The 23,614-nt window shown below is 41.9% G+C and overlaps 1 protein-coding gene across 2 annotated transcripts in view; it reads right to left on the minus strand.

Moving 5' to 3' along the window:
• The window catches only part of LOC136874697 (uncharacterized), a 55,313-nt gene extending 31,943 nt beyond the window's left edge, over positions 1-23,370 (minus strand). For both annotated transcript variants that reach the window (XM_068227748.1, XM_068227746.1), the window contains exons 1-2: positions 23,260-23,370; positions 12,652-12,785 (exon numbers count right to left, since the gene is read on the minus strand). In XM_068227748.1, coding sequence (XP_068083849.1) covers positions 12,652-12,785; positions 23,260-23,296 — 171 coding nt within the window. In that variant the 5' untranslated portion in view covers positions 23,297-23,370. The remainder of the gene's footprint in view (positions 1-12,651; positions 12,786-23,259) is intronic.
• Positions 23,371-23,614: the final 244 nt, after the last annotated feature.

The raw sequence follows: 23,614 nt of genomic DNA on the forward strand, positions 1-23,614 counted from the left end.
TTACTGGCCTGCTTATAACATTTCTTAAGCCATTTAAGGAAGCCACAATTGATCTTGAGGGTGATGAGGAGCCGACTTTGCAACTGGTACTTCCGTGTTTTATGCCTTAAAAGCCCATTGTACTCTACAGGATGACGATGAACAGGTAATATTTCATTTTCAAATTTTAATGCGAGTCTCCTGATATTTAAATGTGTTTTTTTTCTATTTGCTTTACGTCGCACCGACACAGATATGGGCCGGGATAGGAAAGGCCTGGGAATTGGAAGGAAGCAGCCGTGGCCTTAATTAAGGCATAGTCCCAGCATTTGCCTGGTGTGAAAGTGGGAAACCACGGAAAACCATCTTCAGGGCTGCCGACAGTGGGGCTCGAATCCACTATCTCCCAATTACTGGATACTGGCCGCACTTAAGCGGCTGCAGCTATCGAGCTCGGTATTTAAATGTAAACATGCTTTCATACTAAATGGATTTCCAGTACTTGAAGCGTTTGAAACAAACCGGTGGTGTCTTCCTGGAGCAGAAATTGGAAGTCACTATGTTACACAAAATTGCAACATTTTTGGTGCCTAAATATCGCACATTAAAGAAACTAAATGCAGGAGAACAAATCGTTTGTTTTTGAGGCAGTTCAGCAAATGTGTGCTGAAGGTAAGATTCTGTGGTTATTTAATAATTATAATTAATAATTATTATTAATAATAATTTATTATTATTATTATTATTATTATTATTATTATTATTATTATTATTATTATTATTATTATTATTATTATTATTATTATTATTATACCTATGAAAATTAGATATTTTAATATTCTAACATAAGCATAAAATATCAAGAACTTGGGCATATTTTCAGAGCAGCTACCCAATCAAAATAGACAAGACAAGAAGTCCCATCTTCTTCAAATGAAGAAAATTCAGTGTAACGTAAGGAAGCGAAATTTGACGATTGGTCAGAAAATTAGCCAATGATACATGATGAGGTCAGTAGGTACTTGCAAGAAGGGTTTATTAGTGACGAAAATATACTGCGGTGGTGGAAAAATAATTCGCACAGCGAAAACAGTTTTTAACATACCCGCTACGAGTGCCTCCATCGAGTGGGTCTTGAGCTTCTCGGGAAATTTAATCAGCGAACATCGTTCAATTCTTGATGCGCAAAGACTTAATGACCTCATAGTAATGTACACAAACGATAATGTGTCCATGCATTAAATATTGGTATCCAGTATGCACAGTATGAGGCGACCACAAACTAAGAGAGTAAGCGGTAAAATTACACTTCTGAACTGATTAGGTTTATAATTATTTCTTTTGGTTTTGTAGGGAAGGGGTTCCTTAAATGTATTTCAAAAAGTTACCTCTAAAATTAATACTTACATTTATGACTTGTAGGCCCTACCTACATTATGCATATCTTTGCTTCTAATTTTCTCGAATAATAAATAATAGACTATATTATATTTATTGTCATATTTCCATCAACTGTCATTATGTTTATTTAAATATTCAAACATTTTGTTCAGAGAACCTACGTTTTATTAAGTAACTATTTTTGACAGGGAGAAATATTATTTGTTAATTAGTTACATAAGACGTCTGAATTACGAAATAAATTTAAACATATCTTTGTAATGATTAACATAATGCTAAATAACCATATATAATAATATTATTGTGTTGACAAATCCTATATCAATTCTGGCACGTAACAAACCCTTCCTGTCTGCATTCACGCGAGTCTCATGTCACCACAATGAACGAACAAACATCGATTAACGCAGCAGGAAGAAGAAAGCAAGCAAGCAAGCTTACCTGTGGCCTGCCCAAGTTGGGCTGAGCTTGACCTGGCCAGGAGTGCAGCAGCCTGCTTGTACTGTTGTTTACGTGCAGCTAGCTTGCTTGCCTACTCTCCAGGCAAGCATGGGCAAGTTAAATGCGGAGTTTGTACACCTCTAGCTCTCCACTACCTGCGGTGGCACTGTACGAATCGGTTAGCTGCGATGGGCGACATTTCGTGCGTATTTCTACTAAGTATGTTTTTATAATGAAGGAAATTAAAGGAAATAATTAGGTGATAAAGTAAAAGGGTTCGTATAAATTCCCTTCTTCATGATTCTTGTAATTCCTCTAGCTCATTCTACGTTAAGAAAACAGTACGGTAGGGCCTATTGCTCTTACGGACCTACAAGGAGTGAACACACCTCCTCTGAGACACCCATAATTCCTCGTAATTAAGGGATATTATACCGTATTTTGTAATATATTATGAAAGATAGATAAAAAAAGGATGATGAATTTTTGACCGTGAGTTATTATAATAACTACATAGCATTTCCTTTTTCATAAATATATTTGTAGGGATGAAGTACAATTGCAGGAACAGCCATCGCTTCGTTGTCTTCTTGATATTCCTTCTTCTGTGTTGCTTTGTTACAAGCATCGTGTAGTCCCTCATCTTTGAATAGCCGGCAGCTCACTACTGTACCATAGTCATCTACAGTATTTATTTGTTGCGTGTGTATTTTCAGGTTTTAAATCAATGCGTACTTGCCTTCTGTTGAGTGAGAGTTGGTTATATATATTGCATAGTATTTGCGTGTGTTCTATTAATTTCGTACTGTACAGAAGTTGTTACTGAGGATATTTTTGTTGTGGTGTGCAGCGATACGTCATGGCATAGGCCTAACTTTTAATGATAAAAAATTGCCGTATGATGTATATGTGCTTGGATTTGTTATTTAACTGTTCTTTCTTAAGCGCACTTTAGTTTTACAACTTTTTACGTCCGGATTTAATTTTTACTATTGTTTTTGTGAGCGATACGACAGCCCAGTAGTACCTCGCGTTGCCTGGGGAAATTTATTGAATGCACCCGTCACACCTCGAGCCCATGAAAAGTATTTTTCTATTGTATATCACAATTTACCTTACATTTCATTGCTCAGATTTTTTATGTGCCATAGTTTACCTCTGATTCTGTACAAACCAAAAATGGCCCCTGTAAATATTCCGTCCCCTTTAGTTCATAAAGATAATTTGCAGGTTAGTTTCTTCCGCTTTTAACTTTGAACTTAAATACTGAATTTCACAAATTAAAATAAAGAAACATATATATTGTTTGTTTTCCAGTTGAGAGAAGACTGTTTCTCACGTGTTCAGCTCTATGTCGCGTGTTCCAGAGTTGGGCCTGCCGGTATCCTGGTCATGTTAGTCCCAAAAACAATACCATAAACGAGGTTTACAAAGAGGTTTTGGGTTAAATGAAACTCAATTTTTCCTGGTCTTGAGAAGAATGTTCCAGTGATTTAGTCTCGCTATCCTCATCACGTTTCTTTTACTGCGACTAGGTATTTTCTGAATATTAACTTCAGTAAACTTTTAGGCTTTTATTTCTTTCTTCTAGTCACAAATGTAGGTTGGGCTCATCCCCTGATGATCATCCTTTGAGGATCAGGTTTGCGAAACGCTGACTTGCCCCACAATTTAGGTTCTTGCACGCTCATAAATATACCCCATTATACATTAATGTAGAGGCACATAATATATTTTTAAATGGCTTAGTCATACATGAAAAGTAAACAATCACAAAATGACATAATCATCATGACTAATAATATTTTTTCGTGATATTTCACAAAATGTGGTGGTGGATGTTACAGTCATTGCATTCTTCTTCTTCTTCTTTTCCTGCCGCTTTTTCCCACACCTGTGGGGTCGCGGGTGCGAACTGCGTCGCACATGTGGATTTGGCCCTGTTTTTACGGCCGGATGCCCTTCCTGACGCCAACCCTCTATGGAGGGATGTAAGCACTATTGCGTGTTTCTGTGGTGGTTGGTAGTGTAGTGTGTTGTCTGAATGTGATGAGGAGAGTGTTGGGACGGACATATACACCCAGTCCCCGAGCCAGAAGAATTAATCATAAGCGATTAAAATCCCCGACCCGGCCGGGAATCGAACCCGGGACCCTCTGAACCGAAGGCCAGTACGCTGACCATTCAGCCAACGAGTCGGACTTACAGTCATTGCATTAATACAGTGAAATCCCTCACTTTGGACCCCCATATATCCTGGAAACCCCTTTTAATTGGACACATACTGAACGCACCGTTCAATTCCCTATACATTCACATGTTAAAAATCCTCTGTACATTGGACAGCAGTGAAATGACAGTTTGGAGGGGTTCAAAACTATTTTGTTTTGTGTTTAGTAAAATATTGGTGTCTCGCAAGGGTCAGTCCTGGGCCCTCTGCTGTTCACTTTATATCGAAATGATATTACCAGATCAATTAAGCACTGCAAGTATCATCTTTATGCTGATGATTTCCAAATTTATTATCACACTAGTTTAGTAATGGTTTTGTGCAGGCAATTTTAACATTGTCACTGGAAATGTTGCCTGCCCAAGAGCATTTAAAACAATCATATTAGGACAGAGAGTTTCCTTGTGATTTGGCTGATAAGTGTAACAATGCAATCGAATTTACACAGAGTGTGACGGTCCTGGACGCTATTTATTGGAACCATGCTGCTTGGATGGACGTCTCTAAAGAAACAATTGTCAAATATGTTAGCTGAGGAATTGAGATGTCACCCTGAAGTCCTGTTGGTGTTTTTAATGATTTCGATAATATGTTGGACGTCCACGATGATGTTCCTAGAACAATTGATGGATTAATTTAAGATTATTAAAATTTTATTAGTCAACCTATTCAATACAAATAATATTTGCAAAGTTAGGACTTACATCCTATTAAACTAAGGTCTAAAGGGACATGTTTCGCCCTTTAAAAGGGCATCATCAGCCTTTTTACACTCATGCTAAAGGTAAAAATCAGGATCCTGATTGTCGATATAAGAAAAAGTATATAAAATGAGAATAAAATTAGGATGAATATTATACAATATGTGCAATCATGAGTTCTTAAATGACAATTGACAATTAAAAATTATTTAAAATGTTTGCGAAGAAATAAGAGTTGGTATGGTTATTACATCAGCAATCTTAAAATGATCTTATAAAACTGTACAAACTAGGCCTTAACCAAATAAATAATAAGAAAGTCTATGGCTAAAGTTGCCGTATCAAGGTTCGTGAAATTCGGCTGGAAGCAACCTGATTTTAAATGGAGAGCAAATTAGAATCCAATGGCCACTCAGGACAACATAAAACCTCTCTCATTGAAAAGTCGTAATGAAACTGTAGTATGGCGCATATAGATTATAAAGTTGTGTCCAATCAATCCATTAATTTCATATTTTACGAAGTGGGATCACGGTCTCAGTATTTTTGTTGAAGGAGTTGTGAGAAGTTAACTAATAAGTGCCGCTGTACAGATTTTGTCAGCTCGTATACCGATGGTTAAATGGGAACATTCTTACGTATTGGCTGTAGTTCTTGAATGTGGATTGAGACCGGAACGAGCAACAAGCAACAAGTTCATACCGCAAAAACCGAGAACATTCTGCACCATATTTCTTCAATAATCAATCCACATATCAATCCAAATATTTTGTTGCCATTAAGTCCGGTGATCTTGGCGGCCAAATTTTTTTAGAGATTACGCTGTCCTCAAAGTATCTGCTTATCAGAGCGAGAGACGAAATTAACGTGTGGCAAGTATTTCGGAAAATATCTCTGAGCTGACTGACTGTCCCCTGCTTGCTAGACAAATTGCAGAAAAATGTCCTTGTTCACATCGTATCTGAGAAAAATGAGACCACTATTTGGTTTGTCGAGAGTGGGCACCAAACTCAAACCTTCTGTGGGTGCAGGGGTTTTTCATGAATACCGTGCGGGTTATGTGTAGCCGTAATGCGGGTGTTTCGAGAATTCAGGTAACCAGTCAGAGTCAGATGGAACAAGGCCTGATCAGTGAACCACGTGTTGTTCAGAATTCTCCGTAACCTGTTGTTGTTTGAGTCATTAGTCCATAGACTGGTTTGATGGAGCCCTCCATGCAAGCCTATCCTTGTGTTAACCTTTCAATTTCCACGTAACTGCTGCATCCTAAATCTGCTCTAATCTGCTTGTCATATTCATGCCTTGATCTACCCCTACTGTTCTTACCGCCTATACTTCCCTCAGAAACCAACTGCACAATTCCTGGGTGTCATATTTATAAAACTAAAGTTTTGTCTGCACATTGCTCTAATTCAAAAAGAATGGTTTTTCTGTAACGGTCGTGTCCACATTAACAAGGAAATGCACTTTTTAGTTTTCCGGCATGTCTGTCTATCTGTCTGTCTGTCTGTCTGACTGTATGTATGTATGTATGAATGATGCATTAGAATCTAGATTATAAATAATTTTATTCACGCTGAGTAAAATGCTAGTTTACGAGGAGGCCTAAAATTTAATTCTCAATTTATGTTATTGTGCTATAACTTGAGTTATATAGAATTAAACCTCCGATCGTTTATGTCTGATACATTTTTATCATACCTGCTATGATAACAGAGATATTCTTAAATTTCGAGTCTTGTTTTCAAGTCCATATCAACGCCGAACCATGAGCCTCCGTGGCTCAGGCGGCAGCGCGTCGGCCTCTCACCGCTGGGTTCCGTGGTTCAAATTCCGATCACTTCACGTGAGATTTGTGCTGGAAAAAGCGGAGGCGGGACAGGTTTTTCTCCGGGTACTCCGGTTTTCCCTGCCATCTTTCATTCCAGCAACACTCTCCAATATGATTTCATTTCATCTGTCATTCATTAATCATTGCCCCAGAGTAGTGCGACAGGCTTCGACAGCCGGCACAATTCCTATCCTCGCCGCTAGTTATGGGCTTAATTTATTCCATTCCTGACCCGATCGAACGACTGGAAACAGGCTGTGGATTTTCATTTCATTTAATCAATGCCGAACCACGAGCGAATGGGTGAAGAGAATTTAATAAAAATTGTTATGTAAAATCTGGGAAAATAATTAATTAATTATAAATAATTTTTATTCACGTGGATGAAATGATAGTTTAGGGGAAGTGGCCAATTTTTTTAAATACCTATGTTATTGGTCCTATCGAAAAGTATTACATACCGTAAGAAAAGTTATAGAGAATACAAGTTCCATGTCTTATACAGTTGTACTGTAACGGCTAAGATAATACAATAATGAATTTAGACTTCTGTTGCATAGTCCATATCAGCGGCAAGCATTGTTAACATGAAAATGTTGTTTAATAGTGTTAACTGGTGGTGGTTTTTGTCATGATTGTCTTAAGGTGTAAAACCGCTTGGTCCTCGGTCCGTATCGACAAGGAAAATTGTGAAGATGATTATAAAAAAGAGAAAAATCGTAAAGGAACGAGCACCTGAAGAATAAGACAAGAGAGAGTGATGAGATAAGGAAGGACTGCCTTTACATGAGATGTTCTAATATCCCAGAGTAGGAAGAAACTAAATGTGAAGGCCTACAATATCGAAAGCTTATAACTCATTAACATTTCATTGACCATTGTTGTGATGTGATTTGTCTCTTCTGCTGTCACTCATCTTCGATAGATGGACTACTGCTGCGTCCTGAGTAAAACATCAACCCTGAATATTGGCGGAAGGTAGCTGGGGAGTTGGATAAGTCTTCACATTCTATATGAGTGTGCCGTCAACGACTGGAGCTAGCGTACAGTAAAATCCATGAACGATGTGCAGCAATGGAGTTGTTTTTCCTTATCCAGCTCCTGCAACGCGTGAATGGCAGTCAATTTACTTCACCTTGGTTGCTCTTTGACATATGGAATAGGAATACTCCGCCTCTTGAGACAAACGACGTAATAATTTCCCAGGAGACCGAAGCAAACGAGTCTCAACATCTTCTGCCACGCCTTCTAAACCAGATGTGCGAATTACGAGATTCGTCAACAAGGACCCAGTCGTTTCCAACTTCCTCACTATAGCGTACAATAGTATAATTCCGATATAAGTGCAATGCACATCAAATTTAGAAGACCCGCTATATTTCATTCTTCAATATTAGTATCACTTACGTGTGGTGTGACCGGTTGTGGGAAGAGTGAAACAGCTCCTTCCTGAATGTGGAAAGTGATACATCTGTTTCTATTAGTTTACAAGAAACTGCCGATTTTACATTATAGGCTGAGCGATGGTTCATTGTGTTTCACATTGTTAAAAGTTTGAAGCTGTCTTAACTAAGCTCTGAGACCTTTTCTTGCAAAATCTCTACGAACCTCAAGGCGGGAGTATAATACTCTAAGCACTACCTCTTGTATTTCTCTCTAACTAGGTTATGGAGCCATTGTTGAAACACATGCGGTACTTTTTGTACCGGACTGAATGGTACAGTTTCGATCATAGATGTTTGAATTTTTCTCATTGCAGATGCCACACGGAAGGTCAGAAAAGAAATTTATACGAAACAGTAAGTTATGCACCTTCATTGACCTTAAGTCATTTGGTTATCGATAAAACAATACCCTTGTCTAAAATTCCTGAGACTCCTTCAGTCAACCCCAAAAGAATCACCATCCTGTCGACGAATGTAATGAATGCAATTCGGTACTAATTCAACACTAGATAGTTCAACCTTTATGAAAAATGCTTCAACTTCAGCTTTTAATGTTACAAGCTCTATATTATCCGACAACTCTATGAAAAAATTCTTACCATCACATGAAAAGGAATCCACGCCAAAAAAAAAATTAAAGGTTATATCTTCATCCATATAACATCCGATCAAAAGATAACCGGCACGTCAAGCTCTACAGATCTTCAAATCTCAACTAGAGCATTCGAAAGACAACCAGTGTGGATATTGCCATCTGGATTATAACTGTGAGAATTGCGAGACAAAACGACCATAGATCCAATGGCAGCACTGCAACGAGTAATATAATGAACAATGCATTGAGAGAAAAGGAAAGACGTACTTGTGTATGGAAAATGTGTGTGATCCAAATTGTACTTTGTGTGATCAGAATTGTACCACTTGCGGCACAATTACGATCACAGACCGGCTCCTCTCTTTCGTGCGATTTTTACAATGAGGGTTTATTTAAATACTGTTATTAATAATGTGTGCTGTTATTTAAGGTGGCTACTTCATTGTCAATGTAAAATAATGCTGGCAGTACTGCAAACGAAATGTGAGTGCATTATTAATTACATTCTGGTCGAAAATATAATCAGTCAATCACTACTGATCTACATTTAGGGCAGTCGCCGATGTGCCAGATTCCCTATCTGTTGTTTTCTTAAATGAATAGAAAGAAAGTGGAAATTTATTGAAAATCTCGCTTGGTAAGTTATTTCAATCATTTTGCAGTTACTCACAATCTAGTACGTATTTATTACTCTATACAGAATTATATGATCCGCAAAAGGTTTATCTCTGATTCCACTTCTTTACTCATATCATTTATATATATATAAGAAAACATAACAATAATATTGCCTTCAGGAATTCCCTTCTTAATTGTTACAGTGTCAGATAAAGCTTCTCATACTCTAATTCTCTGCATTATATTTTCTAGAAATATAGCCACCCATTCAGTCACTCTTTTGTCTAGTCCAATTTCACTTCCTTTTCCCAGTAGTCTCTCATGATCTACCCTATCACATGCCTTAGACAGGTCAATAGCGATACAGTCCATTTGACCTCCTGAATCCAGGATATCTGATATATCTTGCTGTAAACCTACAAGTTGAGCGTCAGTGCAATAAGCTAACGAATGCTTTCCCGAAGCTTACATGCAATGCAAATAAAACTGACTGGCCTGTAATTTTCAGCTTTATGTCTATCACCCTTTCCTTTTTTCACAGGGGCTACTATAGCAACTCTCCATTCATCTGGTATAGCTCCTTCATGCAAACCTTTATCCCTCCTTACCCTAGCCAGTATCGTGTCTCTCTCAGGAGAATTGCTCATACGCCCTTTGCGTGTTTGCGATGGACTTCGTAATTTCCAAAAACATGCTCTGAGTAAAAGAGTAGTGCATCTTGAACGAATGTGCGGTAAAGCAACAGGCAACATGAGGGAACAATTTTCGCCTAACAAAGTATAACTTGCGTGTTGTTGCCAAGTGAATCACCCGGACTTTCTTCTCATTTAGGGAGCAATGCATTTTCCAATCTACTGAAATGAAACTGAAAATCTTGTTTTCAGTCATTCGACCGGGTCAGGGATGGAATGAATGAAGCCCCCATCTAGCGTCGATAGGAATTGTGCCGGCTGCCGTAACCTGTCGCACTCCTCTGACGCAATGATTAATGATTTTTTTTTTTTTTGCTAGGGGCTTTACGTCGCACCGACACAGAAAGGTCTTATGGCGACCATGGGATAGGAAAGGCCGAGGAGTTGGAAGGAAGCGGCCGTGGCCTTAATTAAGGTACAGCCCCAACATTTGCCTGGTGTGAAAATGGGAAACCACGGAAAACCATCTTCAGGGCTGCCGATAGTGGGATTCGAACCTACTATCTCCCGGATGCAAGCTCACAGCCGCGCGCCTCTACGCACACGGCCAACTCGCCCGGTCAATGATTAATGAATGACAGGTGAAATGAAATTATATTGGAGAGTGTTGAAGGCATGGAAAGATGACGAGAAAAACTGCAGTACCCGGAGAAAAACCTGTCTCGCCTACGCTTTGTTCAGCACAAATCTCACATAGAACGAGTGGGATTTGAACCACTGAACTCAGCGTTGAGAGGCCGGCGCGGCCGCCTGAGACTCGGACAGTCTTTCCAATCTTCCATCAGATGGAAATAATAATAAGAGGAAGAAGAAGAAATGTGAGTTTTGGAAGCCAATCCGACTGGGCCTTCCGGAAGATAACCTCTACATACTACATGTCGCTTTGTAGATGATCTTGCGATACTAACAGAGGATGAAATGAAATCGAAATGGCGTATGACTTGTAGTCCCGGGAGTGACCGAGGACAAATTCCGCTCGCCCCATGCAGGTCTTTTGATATGACTCCCGTAGGCGACCTTCGCGTCGTGATAAGGATGTAATGATGAAGAAGACACATACACCCCGCCCCCGTACCAGTGAAATTCACCAATTACTTTTCAAATTCCCAATCCTGCCTGGAATCGAAACCGGAACCCCTGTGACCAAAGGCCAGCACGCACAGAGGATGAGGAGACTGCAGTTAAATAGCTCGATATACGTAAATAAAGTGCAGAAAAGGTGGGAGTCAATTGACAGGGTCCCTTTCTTTAAATACCTCGGACAATTTATCGAACCGACACGCCTTGAAAAGATCTCACAACAAACTCCTTTCCAAAAGATAACAGAGCATTAGGGTTTGTTTTTAAAACAAAAAATCCATGTCAAGACTTCAAAAAAAATGGGCATTAGAACAGTCATAAAACCAACAGTCCTTTACGCAAGTGAAACATTGGCACTCAATAGAAAACAAGAACTTGAAGTAATCAAAAAAGAAGAGAGAAGATTATTAGGAAAATCTTAGTAACAAGATACACCCAAGAAAGTTATAATCAATCAAAACAACAAAAAAATCTCAAGGCGAATGAAATTCTTCGGTCATCTCACTAGATTACCAGAAAATTGACTGACAATAAGGATAATAGATTACGAAACCTCAGTTAAGACCTCAACAACATGGCTTAACGAACTTCGAAACGACCTCAAAAACGAAAACATAGGCTATGTTCAACAGACATTCTAGAAAGAGACATCTTTAGACACAAATTGAACAGTTGGGAAGTTACGTCAGAGCAACCAAAATAGAAACAGTACGGACCAAAGTGGTCGGCAGAATGTAAACAAGCCTTCTCGGAAAGAATGAAAGACTATTGGAACAACAATAAAAACCCGCAGAAGAACTGAGTGAGTTATTCGCTTATCGTCTTGAAATATTGGGAGAATTCGCTACTACTACTACTACTACGTTTATTGCAGCGAATGGCCATAGACAAACTCACATAAATTAAAAGATGCAACGTCGGTAGATGCAGAGAGGGTTTCGTCCGTTAAGAGGCCACGACTTGTCCGTGGTCGAACAGCTCTGTACTCTGACCGGCCAACCGAGCAGAGGAGAGGTGGCCACGGCTCTACCGTGGCTCTAAGCCTCTGCATTCGGGAGACGGGACAGGGGCACAGGGCTGGACTTCACGCCTGGCCCCACCCGTCGGCTGTCCTGAGAATGGTTTTCCGTGGTTTTCCATTCTCCTGCACTAAGGCGAATGCCGGGACATTTCGCAGTATAGGCCACGGCCGCCCACCCCCTCACCTTCACCGCACATCTCCTTCACCGTAACAAATCTCCCGGCCTGAGAGACGACGTCATCGTCTAAGAGGCCCGCCTCCCCCTTCAGGGGAGGAATGAAAACGTTTAGTAGTACTAGTAGTAGTTAGTAGTAATAGTAGTAGTAAAATATAACAACATAAAATTTAGAATTAGACAGCTGGTAATCTGTGTTAAGTCTCGTTCAAGCAGAATTTCTTGAGCGACATACGGTCGTTCCCACAGAAGAGCACGTGGTATCGATTGCATGACCTTCCACACAAGGAGCACATACAGTCTTCGCATGTTCATGGAATCAGTCGGCTCCGCACACTTTGAAGTGAAAGTCGTGAATCGCGAAGAGAGGAAGAAAGGAATTACTAACACAGTGCAATAAGTTGTGAAGTTGTACAATGATTAAACTGTGAGGCACATTTACCATGGTTCTGTGCAGTGCTTTGTAATCCTTCCGTTGAATGCATGGCCAGAGTAAATTGTCAGTGTCGTTCAGTGTTGGTACGGGGTTGTAATCCTCGAACATTGCGTTCGTCAGGAAGCTGGCGGAGCAACAGCCTGAAAACAAGGTACAGTATTGCGTTATAAATTACAATGTGCTATTCCAGAGTTTAGGATAGGATAGGATAGGATAGGATAGGATAGGATAGGATAGGATAAAATATAAAATAGAGTAGAGTGGAATAGAATAAAACAGAACAAGACAGAATATAATATAATACTTCCTTCCTCTGGTTACACATCGCCTGAAACTGGGTGCAATTCCTTTATTTGATACACGCATTAAATTAACCTTCTTACAGTCATTTAACTATTTCCTTCTTTTTCTTTCTTTCTTTCTTTCTTTCTTTCTTTCTTTCTTTCTTCCTTTCTTTCTTAATTCGTTCACCCTCCAAGGTTCGGGTTTCCCTCGGACTCAGTGAGGGATCGTACATCTACCGACTCAAGAGTAGTGTCCTGGAGCAAGAGATTTCGGATAAAGATACAACTGGGGAGGAGGGTCAGTACCTCGCCCAGGCGGCCTCACCTGCTAAGATAAACAGGGGCCTTGTGGGGGATTGGAAGATTGGAAAGGATAGACAAGGGAGAGGGAAGGAAGCGGCCGTGACCTTTAGTTAGGTACCATCCCAGCATTTGGCTGTAGTAAAATATGGATATCACGGAAAAACGCTCCGAGGATGACTGAGGCAGGAATCGAACGCCCCTGTACTCAGTTGACTTCCCGAGGCTAAGTGGACCTCGTTCCGGCCCTCGTACGACTTTTGACATTTCATGACAGAGCCGGGAATCTATTCGGGTCTCCGGGGTTGGCACCTACACCACAGATGCGGACGAATAAAAAGTTCTACTCCACATAATTTTAACCGTAGAATAAAGAGCCAAATTTTGGAGTAACTTGATTCTATGTTATGTGGGACAAAGGATAAACGTTTTATTAACGTATTAAATGGGTGTCTATATTTTCTCTTTTCCACCGAGCTCGATAGCTGCAGTCGCTTAAGTGCGGCCAGTATCCAATATTTGGGAGATAGTGGGTTCGAACCCTACTGTCGGAAGACCTGAAGATGTTTTCCCATGGTTTCCCATTTTCAGACCAGGTAAATGCTGGGGCTGTACCTTAATTAAGGCCATGCCCGCTTCCTTCCCACTCCTAGGCCTTTCCTGTCCAATCGTCACCATAAGACCCCTCTGTGTCGGTGCGACAGAGTTTCTGCTACCTACCTCCCAGACACTCGAGTGTTAACCAGCCACACTGTGTTTGCTGTCCACTTGACCTTTCATCTGTCCGTCCTCACTCCTCCACACTGTGTCCGAGAAGCGCCGGGATTTTCCCAATGAAAACGCGAATCATTGATGCGTCGATGTGAGCTGTGCGGACTCACTGTGGGTGAGGGCGATAGAATAACATCCACGGTATCCCCTGCCTGTCGTTGAGGCGAATAAAAAGGACTGCAAGAGATCTTAACTTTCGAGCGTGAGCTGGCGATCACGGGGCCCTTAGCTGAATCCTTGCATTGCTTCCATCTATCCTATCCGACCTTTTGGTTTTTCTGACCCCAACGGTATTATGTATCGAGGTCTAGGGAGTCTTTTATTTTTACGCTCTTTGCGATCCTTGTCTTCTTTGCCCGATACCTTCATTTTTGAAGATCCTTTCCATTTTTCCCTATGATTAGTTTTACCGTATTTCTCCGTCTCCAAGATGACCCTGAATGCAAGACGACCCCAACTTTATCCTTTAAAAATTAAATCACGCTTAAAAAGTGCTTCGTAATATGATATGAATGCCTTTCTTGTATAGTACGCATTATTAGGCTATCTTTGTCTTCACGCCAAAGTCAAACACTGACTTTTGTTATGCCGTGCTTTTTGCGGCTGCATTTCCACGGTTATAAAAACCATTAGCTTAAAATTGGCGTCATAATGCCAAGGAGAACTCGTTCCACGCGTCTCTACAATGCGCCGATCCATCATGAAAATATTCCTGATGTCTATAAAGCTTAGTTTTAATAAGCGTCAGGTAGTAGACGCATTATAACTCTGCCGCTGAGTAGCCGTGCCCTTTCACGAATTCGAAGGCTCGCATGATTTGATGGCATTGTGCGGATTTGAGAACCATTTTTGTAGAGGCTAATAGAATGTCTTCCTCTCCTCACTATTTGCGGAGATCCAGTGACGTTACACAGAGGCACTGCACAACCGGTTGCCGCGCCTAGCGATTTATAATAAAGAGACGATCGTTGATTGTCAACGAGTTTTGTGCGTGTGCGTGTGGGGTGGTAGCTGCCAGTGTTGTTCATTACTGTTAGGTCGCGAATGCAAGACAACCCTTGATTTTTTACGTGAGATTCTGAGAAAACGTCGTCTGGGATTCAGAGAAATACGGTAATAGAGGATGGTTGCTCAGTTGTATTTCCTCTTAAAACAATAATGATCCATACCATTTGAACTATGCCGCCAAGTTCGAGGATCTTCTGTGCGTTTGTCCCTTTTCATTGCCTGCAGCTAAAATGTCAACCGCAAGCGAACAGTGGGTCACGTTTGTGCTCGAACACCTGGGAAGTTGCAGTCAATCTGAGATTTTCAAGCACGCGTAGCGACGAAACTACTCACCGCACACCTGTCGTTTCTGTATTCGAAATACTTGTATTTGGACAATTTAATTACAATTTAACACTCCTTTAATTTACGAAACAAAGTATTTTTTATTCTGTATTTACAAGTTGCTTTACGTCGCACCGACACAAAGAGGTCTTTTGGCGACTATGGGATAGGATAGGGGTAGGAGTGGGAAGGAAGCAGCCGTGGCCTTAATTTAGGTCCCAGCTACGCCAGCGCTGCTGAGGCAAAGAATTTTTGTATTTATATATGCTTATTACTCCTTAGAATGTTTCTTTACCAAGTTCAAAAGCTTCAAGCAGCTAAGTCAAGGCAAGTAACTTACAGCTGTCTCGATAACCCGCCAGCTGGCTTCCTTTGCCGGCGCGAAAGAGAGCTACCCCAGCGAAATTCAAGTCTCTTGTTTGACGTTTGGGGAGGCGAGTTGAAAACTGTTGGCCTCGCTCGCGATTCACAGTGTCTTAAGGCGGGGAAGCAGCTAGCATGGGTACATGTTAGTTGTAATACCTAACACTAGAAGTGTTCAGCGCCACATGCCAAATGCTACAAGAAAAAATAGTATAGTCACTTGCACATACACGTGGAAAAGTAGTTAGAGCCAAGCACGAAGTACAAAAACATTTGCATTTGGCTTCTCTGTACGAGTGGGTTTGCCTGCAATGGTGGTATATCGCGAATAATTGCAGCGTTTCTCTTGGATTATAGGTGAAGTTTTCGTGAGTTGTGTGCCATTATTCTGAATATAATAGTGGTCGAGAGGAATATTTTACCTAGTTTGTCGTTGCTGTAAAGTAGTATATATGGAGAGTTCTGTGGCCTCCACCTCCACAGACCCTTCGCAGAGGTCTCCTCCACCACCTCCTCCACACGCTTTCGGGAGAGGCCTTCTCACGCTGGCTAAGAGCGCGACCCTAACATCACATCCGCCATCTTGGAGGGGCTTAACCAAACTTTTTATGCGTAAGAGAGCTAGCCTAACCTCATGGAAGGGCCTAACCTCAGTTTTACAGCCGGATGCCCTTCCTGACGCCTAAGAGTGCGACCCTAACCTAACATGCGCTATCTTGGAGGGGCTTAACCTAACCTTTATGCGTAAGAGAGCTAGCCTAACCTCATGGAAGGGCCTAACCTCAGATTTACGGCCGGATGACCTTCCTGACGCCTAAGAGAGTGAGCTTAACCTTACATCCGATATCTTGAAGGGGCTTAACCTAACTTTTGACGCACAAGACAGAAAGTCTAACTTCATGGAAGGCCCTAACCTCAGTTTTACGGCTGGATGCCCTTCCCGACGCCGAAGAGAGTGAGTTTAACATTACATCTGCTACCTTGGAGGGGCTTAACCTAAATTTTGACGCACAAGACAGAAACTCTAACCACATGGAAGGGCCTAACCTAAGTTTTACGGCTGGATGCCCTTCCCGACGCCAATTGCACAAGATGGCGGCTTTAAATGGCTCCTTATGAGACACCTTAAGGGTTCTTGCGCAAGAGCTTTTAACGCACAAGATAGCAAGCCTAACCTCATTGAAGGGCCTATTCTCAGTTTTACGACCGGATGCCCTTCTCGACGCCAATTGCACAAGATGGCGACTATACATGACTCCTTATGAGACGCCTTAAGGGTGCTTGCGCAAGATGGCTGCTATACATAGGCTCTTATGAGGCTCCCTTGGGATACTTGCGCAAGATGGCGGCTACAAGATGACGGCTATACATGGCTCCTGATGAGACGCCTTAAGGGTGCTTGCGCAAGATGGCGGCTGCTCTTATGAGACGGCTTAAGGGTGCTTGCACAAGATGGCTGCTGCTCTTGTGGGACACCCTAAGGATGCTTGCGCAAGATGGTGGACACAAGATGGCGGCTATACACGGCTCCTTATGAGACTCCTTAATGGTGCTTGCGCAAGATGGTGGCTGCAAGATGGCTGCTATACATAGACTCTTATGGGACGCCCTTGGGATGCTTGCGAAAGATGGCGGCTACAAGATGGCGGCTATACATGGCTCCTTATGAAACGCCTCAAGGGTGCTTGCGCAAGATGGCAGCTGCTCTTATGAGACGGCTTAAGGGTGCTTGCACAAGATGTCTCATGCTCTTATGAGACGCCCTAAGGATGCTTGCGCAAGATGGCGAACACAAGATGGCGGCTATACACGGCTCCTTATGAGACACTTTAAGGGTGCTTGCGCAAGATGGTTGCCGCAAGATGGCTGCTATACATAGGCTCTTGTAAGACACCTTTAGGATGCTTGCGCAAGATGGCGGCTACAAGATGGCGGTTATACATGGCTCCTTATGAGACGGCTTAAAGGCGCTTGCACAAGATGGCTGCTGGTCTTATGAGACTCCCTAAGGATGCTTGCGCAAGATGGTGGACACAAGATGGCGGCCATAAGGATGGCATCTGTGAGTTTAGCGATGCTCTATTGTCCTTATACCTCAAGGCTGCCACCTTATGCATGTTGTAGCGCTAAATTTAAAATCCAAAAACAGAACATCGCAAACCTCACTGCTGCCACCTTCATAAGTTCAGTGTTCCAAACACTTAAAACAATCAAGCAGATACTGATTTCTGTTAGGAAAACGCAAATCATCGCACCACTAATAGGTCGGTGATTTTATTCTTTATTAGGTAATTCTGATAAGACGCGACCCTTGGATTCCATTCCCTGTTATGTGTGGTGTGAATGTATTCGGTTCTGAACATAAAACCATTTACCAATAGAGATTAATTTTGTACACTTAACAAAGTAGAAGCGTTCTTGTTGATAGCAATCGATGAGGGCGTTGCTGCTGTTAAAAATGTACCAACTTCAGCTAACTCCTTCCGGGAGGAGGAGGGCGTGGTGAGGTGGTGGAGGAGCCCTTTGGGCCTTTTGCCGTTTGGGCCTTTTGCCCTTTAGCCCAGTAGCCCTTTGGCCCATTAGCACTTTAGCCCATTAGCCCAAGGAGGAGGAGGACGCAGTCAGGAGGAGGAGGTGGAGGAAGAGTCCTTTCATCCTTTTGCCCTTATGATAAGACGTAGCCCCTGGGTTCCATTCCCTATCATGTGTGTAGCACGATTATTTTTTAGGTTCAGCATTTTGCAATCATCTTGCATAGTAGTCCTCTCCTGCACAAGCTACATGCTTGTAACCCATGCCAACAGATTGAAATAATATGATTCCGAACCGATATTTCATGTCACATGTTTATGCGATACCTTGTTAAATGTAAGCAGCGTATTTCTTATAGCACGAGGCGTTCTGTTTAATTTTTAATTTCCGCATAAGTTACATGCTTGTAACCCATGCCAACAGTTTGACTGATATTTCATGTTACATGTTTATGTGATAACTTGTTCGACTGCTAGGGGCTTAAATGTAACCAATGTATTTCTTATAGCACCAATCGTTCTGTTTAATTTCACTTTCCGTGTTTGCGATAATAGAATGGTTTGAATCTATGTTTCTTCTGTTGTAACTAAGTCAGATTATTGTTTACCGAGCGAGTTGGCTAGGCAGTGTAGTTTTTCCTGTAGTTTTTTTTATTTTCGCACAAGACAGATGATAGGAGGTAAATCATTTGAAGTTGTACTTTTGTTGTATTCATATTATCGTTTACCGAGCGAGTTGGCTACGCAGTATGCGGCACATGCATAAGATCGCGTTGTATGTTCGATAAAGCTATACCTTAACCGAGCGGGAAGAGGAGGAGGGCGTTATAACAGCCGCTATCTTGCATAAGCTGTACAGAATTCTTATTATTTTTTCTCTGTTTGAATGCATCTTCTTAGAACAAAGGTATCCCCCGACATGTTATGAACTCATGTTGTATCGAGTACAGTGTTCTATTCCAGTCTGTTATGTTTTAATCACTTATTTAGTGTTCTGACCTCATTAATCAATGTTCTGATCACATGTTGAAGTTAACGACATCGAATACAGTGTTCGATTCTAGTATCGGTCACTTCTTTGGTGATCTGATCTTCTTAGAACAAAGGTATCCCCTGACATATTCTGAACACATATTGTATAGAGTACAGTGTTCGATTCTAGTCTTGATCACTTATGTAGTGATATGAACACATCAAACAATGTTCTGAACGCATGTTGAAGTTAACGACATCGAACACAGTAGTGTTTAATTCTAGTCTTGTTATGTTTCTTTTGTGATCTGCAAGTCTAAACATGCACAATGATGTTATCGCTAAACACTCTTGCCTTCGCGATGCAGGTTTAAACTTGTTCGATAGAGATATAAAGTTATGCCTTGACATAGGAGGCGGAGGAGGAGGAGGAGGTGGAGGAGGAGGAGGATGAGACCTTAACAGCCTATGTATAGCCGCCATTGTTTAAAGATGACAACTGTCAAAAAAGCACGTAGAACTTTTTAAAATTACCCGCCACCACATTTCAAAGGTATTAGGTTTAGTGCTGTAAAGATAGCAGCACTATTCTCTGTTGATTAAAGACGGGAGCTGTCAGAAAAGCACATTTTAAAGTACCCACCACCACATATAAAAGGATGAGGTTTAGTGTCGTAAAGATAGCAGCACGATGCGTTGTTGTTTAAAGATGGTGGTCGACAGCTATCAAAACCACGTAGAATTTTTCAAATTGCCGCCACCACATTTCAAAGGTAGTAGCTAAAGGTGGTAGCACGGTGATCTGTTGATTAAAGATGGTGGATGACAGCTGTCACGTGGACATTGCCGCCACCATATTTCAAAGGTAGTAGCTAAAGATGGCAGCACGGTGCTCTGTTGATTAAAGATGGCCGCTGTCAAAAATAACGTAGCTTTGAAGAGCACGTGGAATTTCAAATTGCCCTCTACCGCATGCATAACAGCAGCCGCCATCTTGCGCAGTAGCCTCTAAGCTAGCTTTCTTCATAAGAGCAGCCACCATCTTGTGCGAGCACCCCTAGGGAGTCTCATAAGAGCCTATGTATAGCAGTCATCTTGTGCAAGCACCCTTAAGCAGTCTCATAAGAAGCTCTGTATAGCCGCCATCTTGCGCAAGCATCCCTAGGGTGTCGCATGAAAGCAGCAGCCATCTTGTGCAAGCACCCTTAAACAGTCTCATAAGAAGCTATGTGTAGCCGCCACCTTATAGAATTAGATAGCTGTCAATGCCAAAGGGCCTAGGTAGGAGCCGAACCGTTGATCTCATCATTAGACTACTTTTTTCTTATGCTATCGTGTTCCTGATACTGCGAACCTCGGTATTAGGCAGAAAAATTTTGTCCGTTTTGCTCTACGACGCACCGTTTTCGAGATATTTAACATTTTGCATTTAAGCCCCAAATTTAGTGAATCGAACCAGCACAGCGCAGCATGTTATAACCATAGCAAGACCTAATCAAGTTACGGAAACTTGCTTCGATACAAGCTAAAACTGACTAAATGCCAAAGGGCTTAATTAGGAACCGAACCGTTGATCTCATCATTAGACAACTTTTTCCTTATGCTATCATGTTCCTTATACTGCGAACCTATGTAGTAGGCGAAACAATTTTGTCCGTTTTGCTCTACGACGCACCGTTTTTGAGATATTTAACATTTTGCATTTAAGCCCCAAATTTAGTGAATCGAACCAGCACAGCATGTTATAATCTCTACCATAGCAAGACCTAATCAAGTTACGGAAACTTGTTTCAATACAAGCTAAAACTGACTAAATGCCAAAGGGCTTAATTAGGAACCGAACCGTTGATCTCATCATTAGACTTCTTTTTCCTTATGCTAGCATGTTCCTTATACTGCGAGCCTACGTAGTAGGCGAAAAGTAGGCGAAACAATTATGTCCGTTTTGCTCTACGACGCACCGTTTTTGAGATATTTAATATTTTGCATTTAAGCCCCAAATTTAATTAATCGAACCAGCACGGCACGTTAGCCTCTAAGCCAGCTTTCTTGATAAGAGCAGCAGCCACCTTGTGCAAGCACCCTTAAGCCGTCTCATAAGGAGCCATCTATAACCGCCATCTTGTAGCTGCCATCTTGAGCAAGCATCCCAAGGGAGTCTCATAAGTGCCTATGCATAGCAGCCATCTTGCAGCCACCATCTTGCGCAAGCACCATTAAGGCGTCTCATAAGGAGCCGTGTATAGCCGCCATCTTGTGCAATTGGCGTTGGGAAGGGCATCCAGCCGTAAAATTGAGGTTAGGCCCTTCCATGAGTTTAGGCTTGCTGTCTTGTGCGTCAAAAGTTAGGTTAAGCCCCTCCAAGATAGCGCATGTGAATTTAGGGTCGCGCTCTTTGGCGTCAGGAAGGACATCCGGCTATAAACTGAGGTTAGGCCCCTCCATGAGGTTAGGCTAGCTCTCTTACGCATAAAAAGTTTGGTTAAGCCCCTCCAAGATGGCGGATGTGATGTTAGGGTCGCGCTCTTAGCCAGCTTGAGGAGGAGGCCTATCCCGAGAGCGTGTGGAGGTGGTGGAGGAGGCCTCTGCGGAGGGCCTGAGGAGGTGGAGGCTGCAGAACTCTCCATGTATGCTACTTTACAGCAACGACAAACTTGATAAAATATCTGCCAATTTTTCTCATTCAGTTTAAGTTAGGATTTTTAAGTTCATTTTCTTCTTAATCTGTTTAACCTCCAGGGTCAGTTTTTTCCTCGGACTCAGCGAGGGATCCTACCTCTACCGCCTCAAGAGCAGTGTCCTGGAGCTTCAGACTTTGGGTCGAGGGATACAATTGGGGAGAATGGCCAGTACCTCGCCCAGGCGGCCTCACCTGCTACGTTGACAGGGGCCTTGCGGGGGGAATGGGAAGTTTGGATGGGACAGGTAAGGATGAGAGAAGAAAGCGGCCATTGCCTTAAGTTAGGTACCATCTCGGTATTTGCCTGGAGGAGAAGTGGAAAACCACGGAAAACCACTTCGAGGATGGCTGAGGTGGAAATCGAGCCTACCCCTACTCAGTTGACCTCCCGAGGCTGAGTGGACCCCGTTCCAGCCCTCGTACCAATTTTTAAATTTTGTGGCAGAGCCGGGATTCGAACCCCAACCTCCGGGGGTGGCAGCTAATCACGCTAACCACAACACCACAGAGGCGGGCAGGACTTTTAAGTTAAGAAACAAAGCGTTAGTCCTAGTATGTTTCTGTGAAAACTATGACCGTACTATCACGAAGCGTCAGCAGATGAAAGTGGAAATACATTTTTTAAATCTGCTGCAGCTTACGTTATGATGGTGCCGTCACTGCGCGAATACCAATTTGAAAATATGTGCAAGTAGGTGGTTGAAAATATTCTTATTGAAGTGAGTTATAATTTAATTAGTTCTTTAATACCCAAATTGTCTTATTCATTGCCTGATCTGTTTGCCTGTTATATTTCCCCTCAATTATCGACTGAATTTATAAAATAGTAAGTAATGTTGACATTTGAGAGAGTGGTGAGGCTGCGATTGCTTTCTTCTTCTTCTTCTCCTTCTATTTTTACAGCTGGGGTAAGGAATGTGTTCACCGCAGGCTACTGGTATGTACATATGTTCAGTCCTCAGCCCGAAGTCTGGTTGGATCCTCAACAGCTCCACCATTAGCTGTCGTAGATGACCTAGGTATCACTGAAGAGGAGTACTTGGTAAATGGGGAATGATGTAGCTTTCCGTTGATTTCCTCATAGAGCCAGAAGTTGCTATCACATATCAGTCTGCCAAGCCCACTGAAATGCCCGCACCAACCGACTCTATGAGCAACATTTTCAGACCATTCATAGCAGGTGCTGGCTGCGTAAGGAATGGCACTACTAGCATTGCTCGTAACTCGGTCACTTTCATGTTGTCAAAGCCAGAAATGAGTCAGAGACAGGTCAATGAAGGTAACACAATTGTTCTAGCCCATACCAGAAGATATAGTGCACTGTAAACGCTAGATCTAACCAGCAAATCCATTACACCGTGCTATACTGTAGCCTACTTACCCGCAGCAAGGACCAGTAGAACAACTAGACACTTCATTATACTCTAACACTGTGATGAAATGAGATCTCATCTGTTTATATAAGCCAGAGCCTGTCACGTACAGCGACCTGTTTACTCCTGGAGGATCTTGGCAACGATCCTCTTCCCTTATTTAAGATACACTTCTTGCCCAAGCCTACACAGACTACGTGCAATGCTGGTCAACTAATCTACTTAATTCTTATTCTCAACACAGTTAATGATGAGCTTAGAGAACTGTTGAATAGCATAATTATACAATGGCACATTTGATGAATGTTTTAAAAACAACAAAATATCCTTCTTCTATCAATCCTGTTTTTTTTTTTACAATTA

The sequence above is a fragment of the Anabrus simplex genome, chromosome 5 (genome assembly GCF_040414725.1).
Source record: "Anabrus simplex isolate iqAnaSimp1 chromosome 5, ASM4041472v1, whole genome shotgun sequence".
In the NCBI taxonomy this organism is placed as follows: Eukaryota; Metazoa; Arthropoda; class Insecta; order Orthoptera; family Tettigoniidae; genus Anabrus; species Anabrus simplex.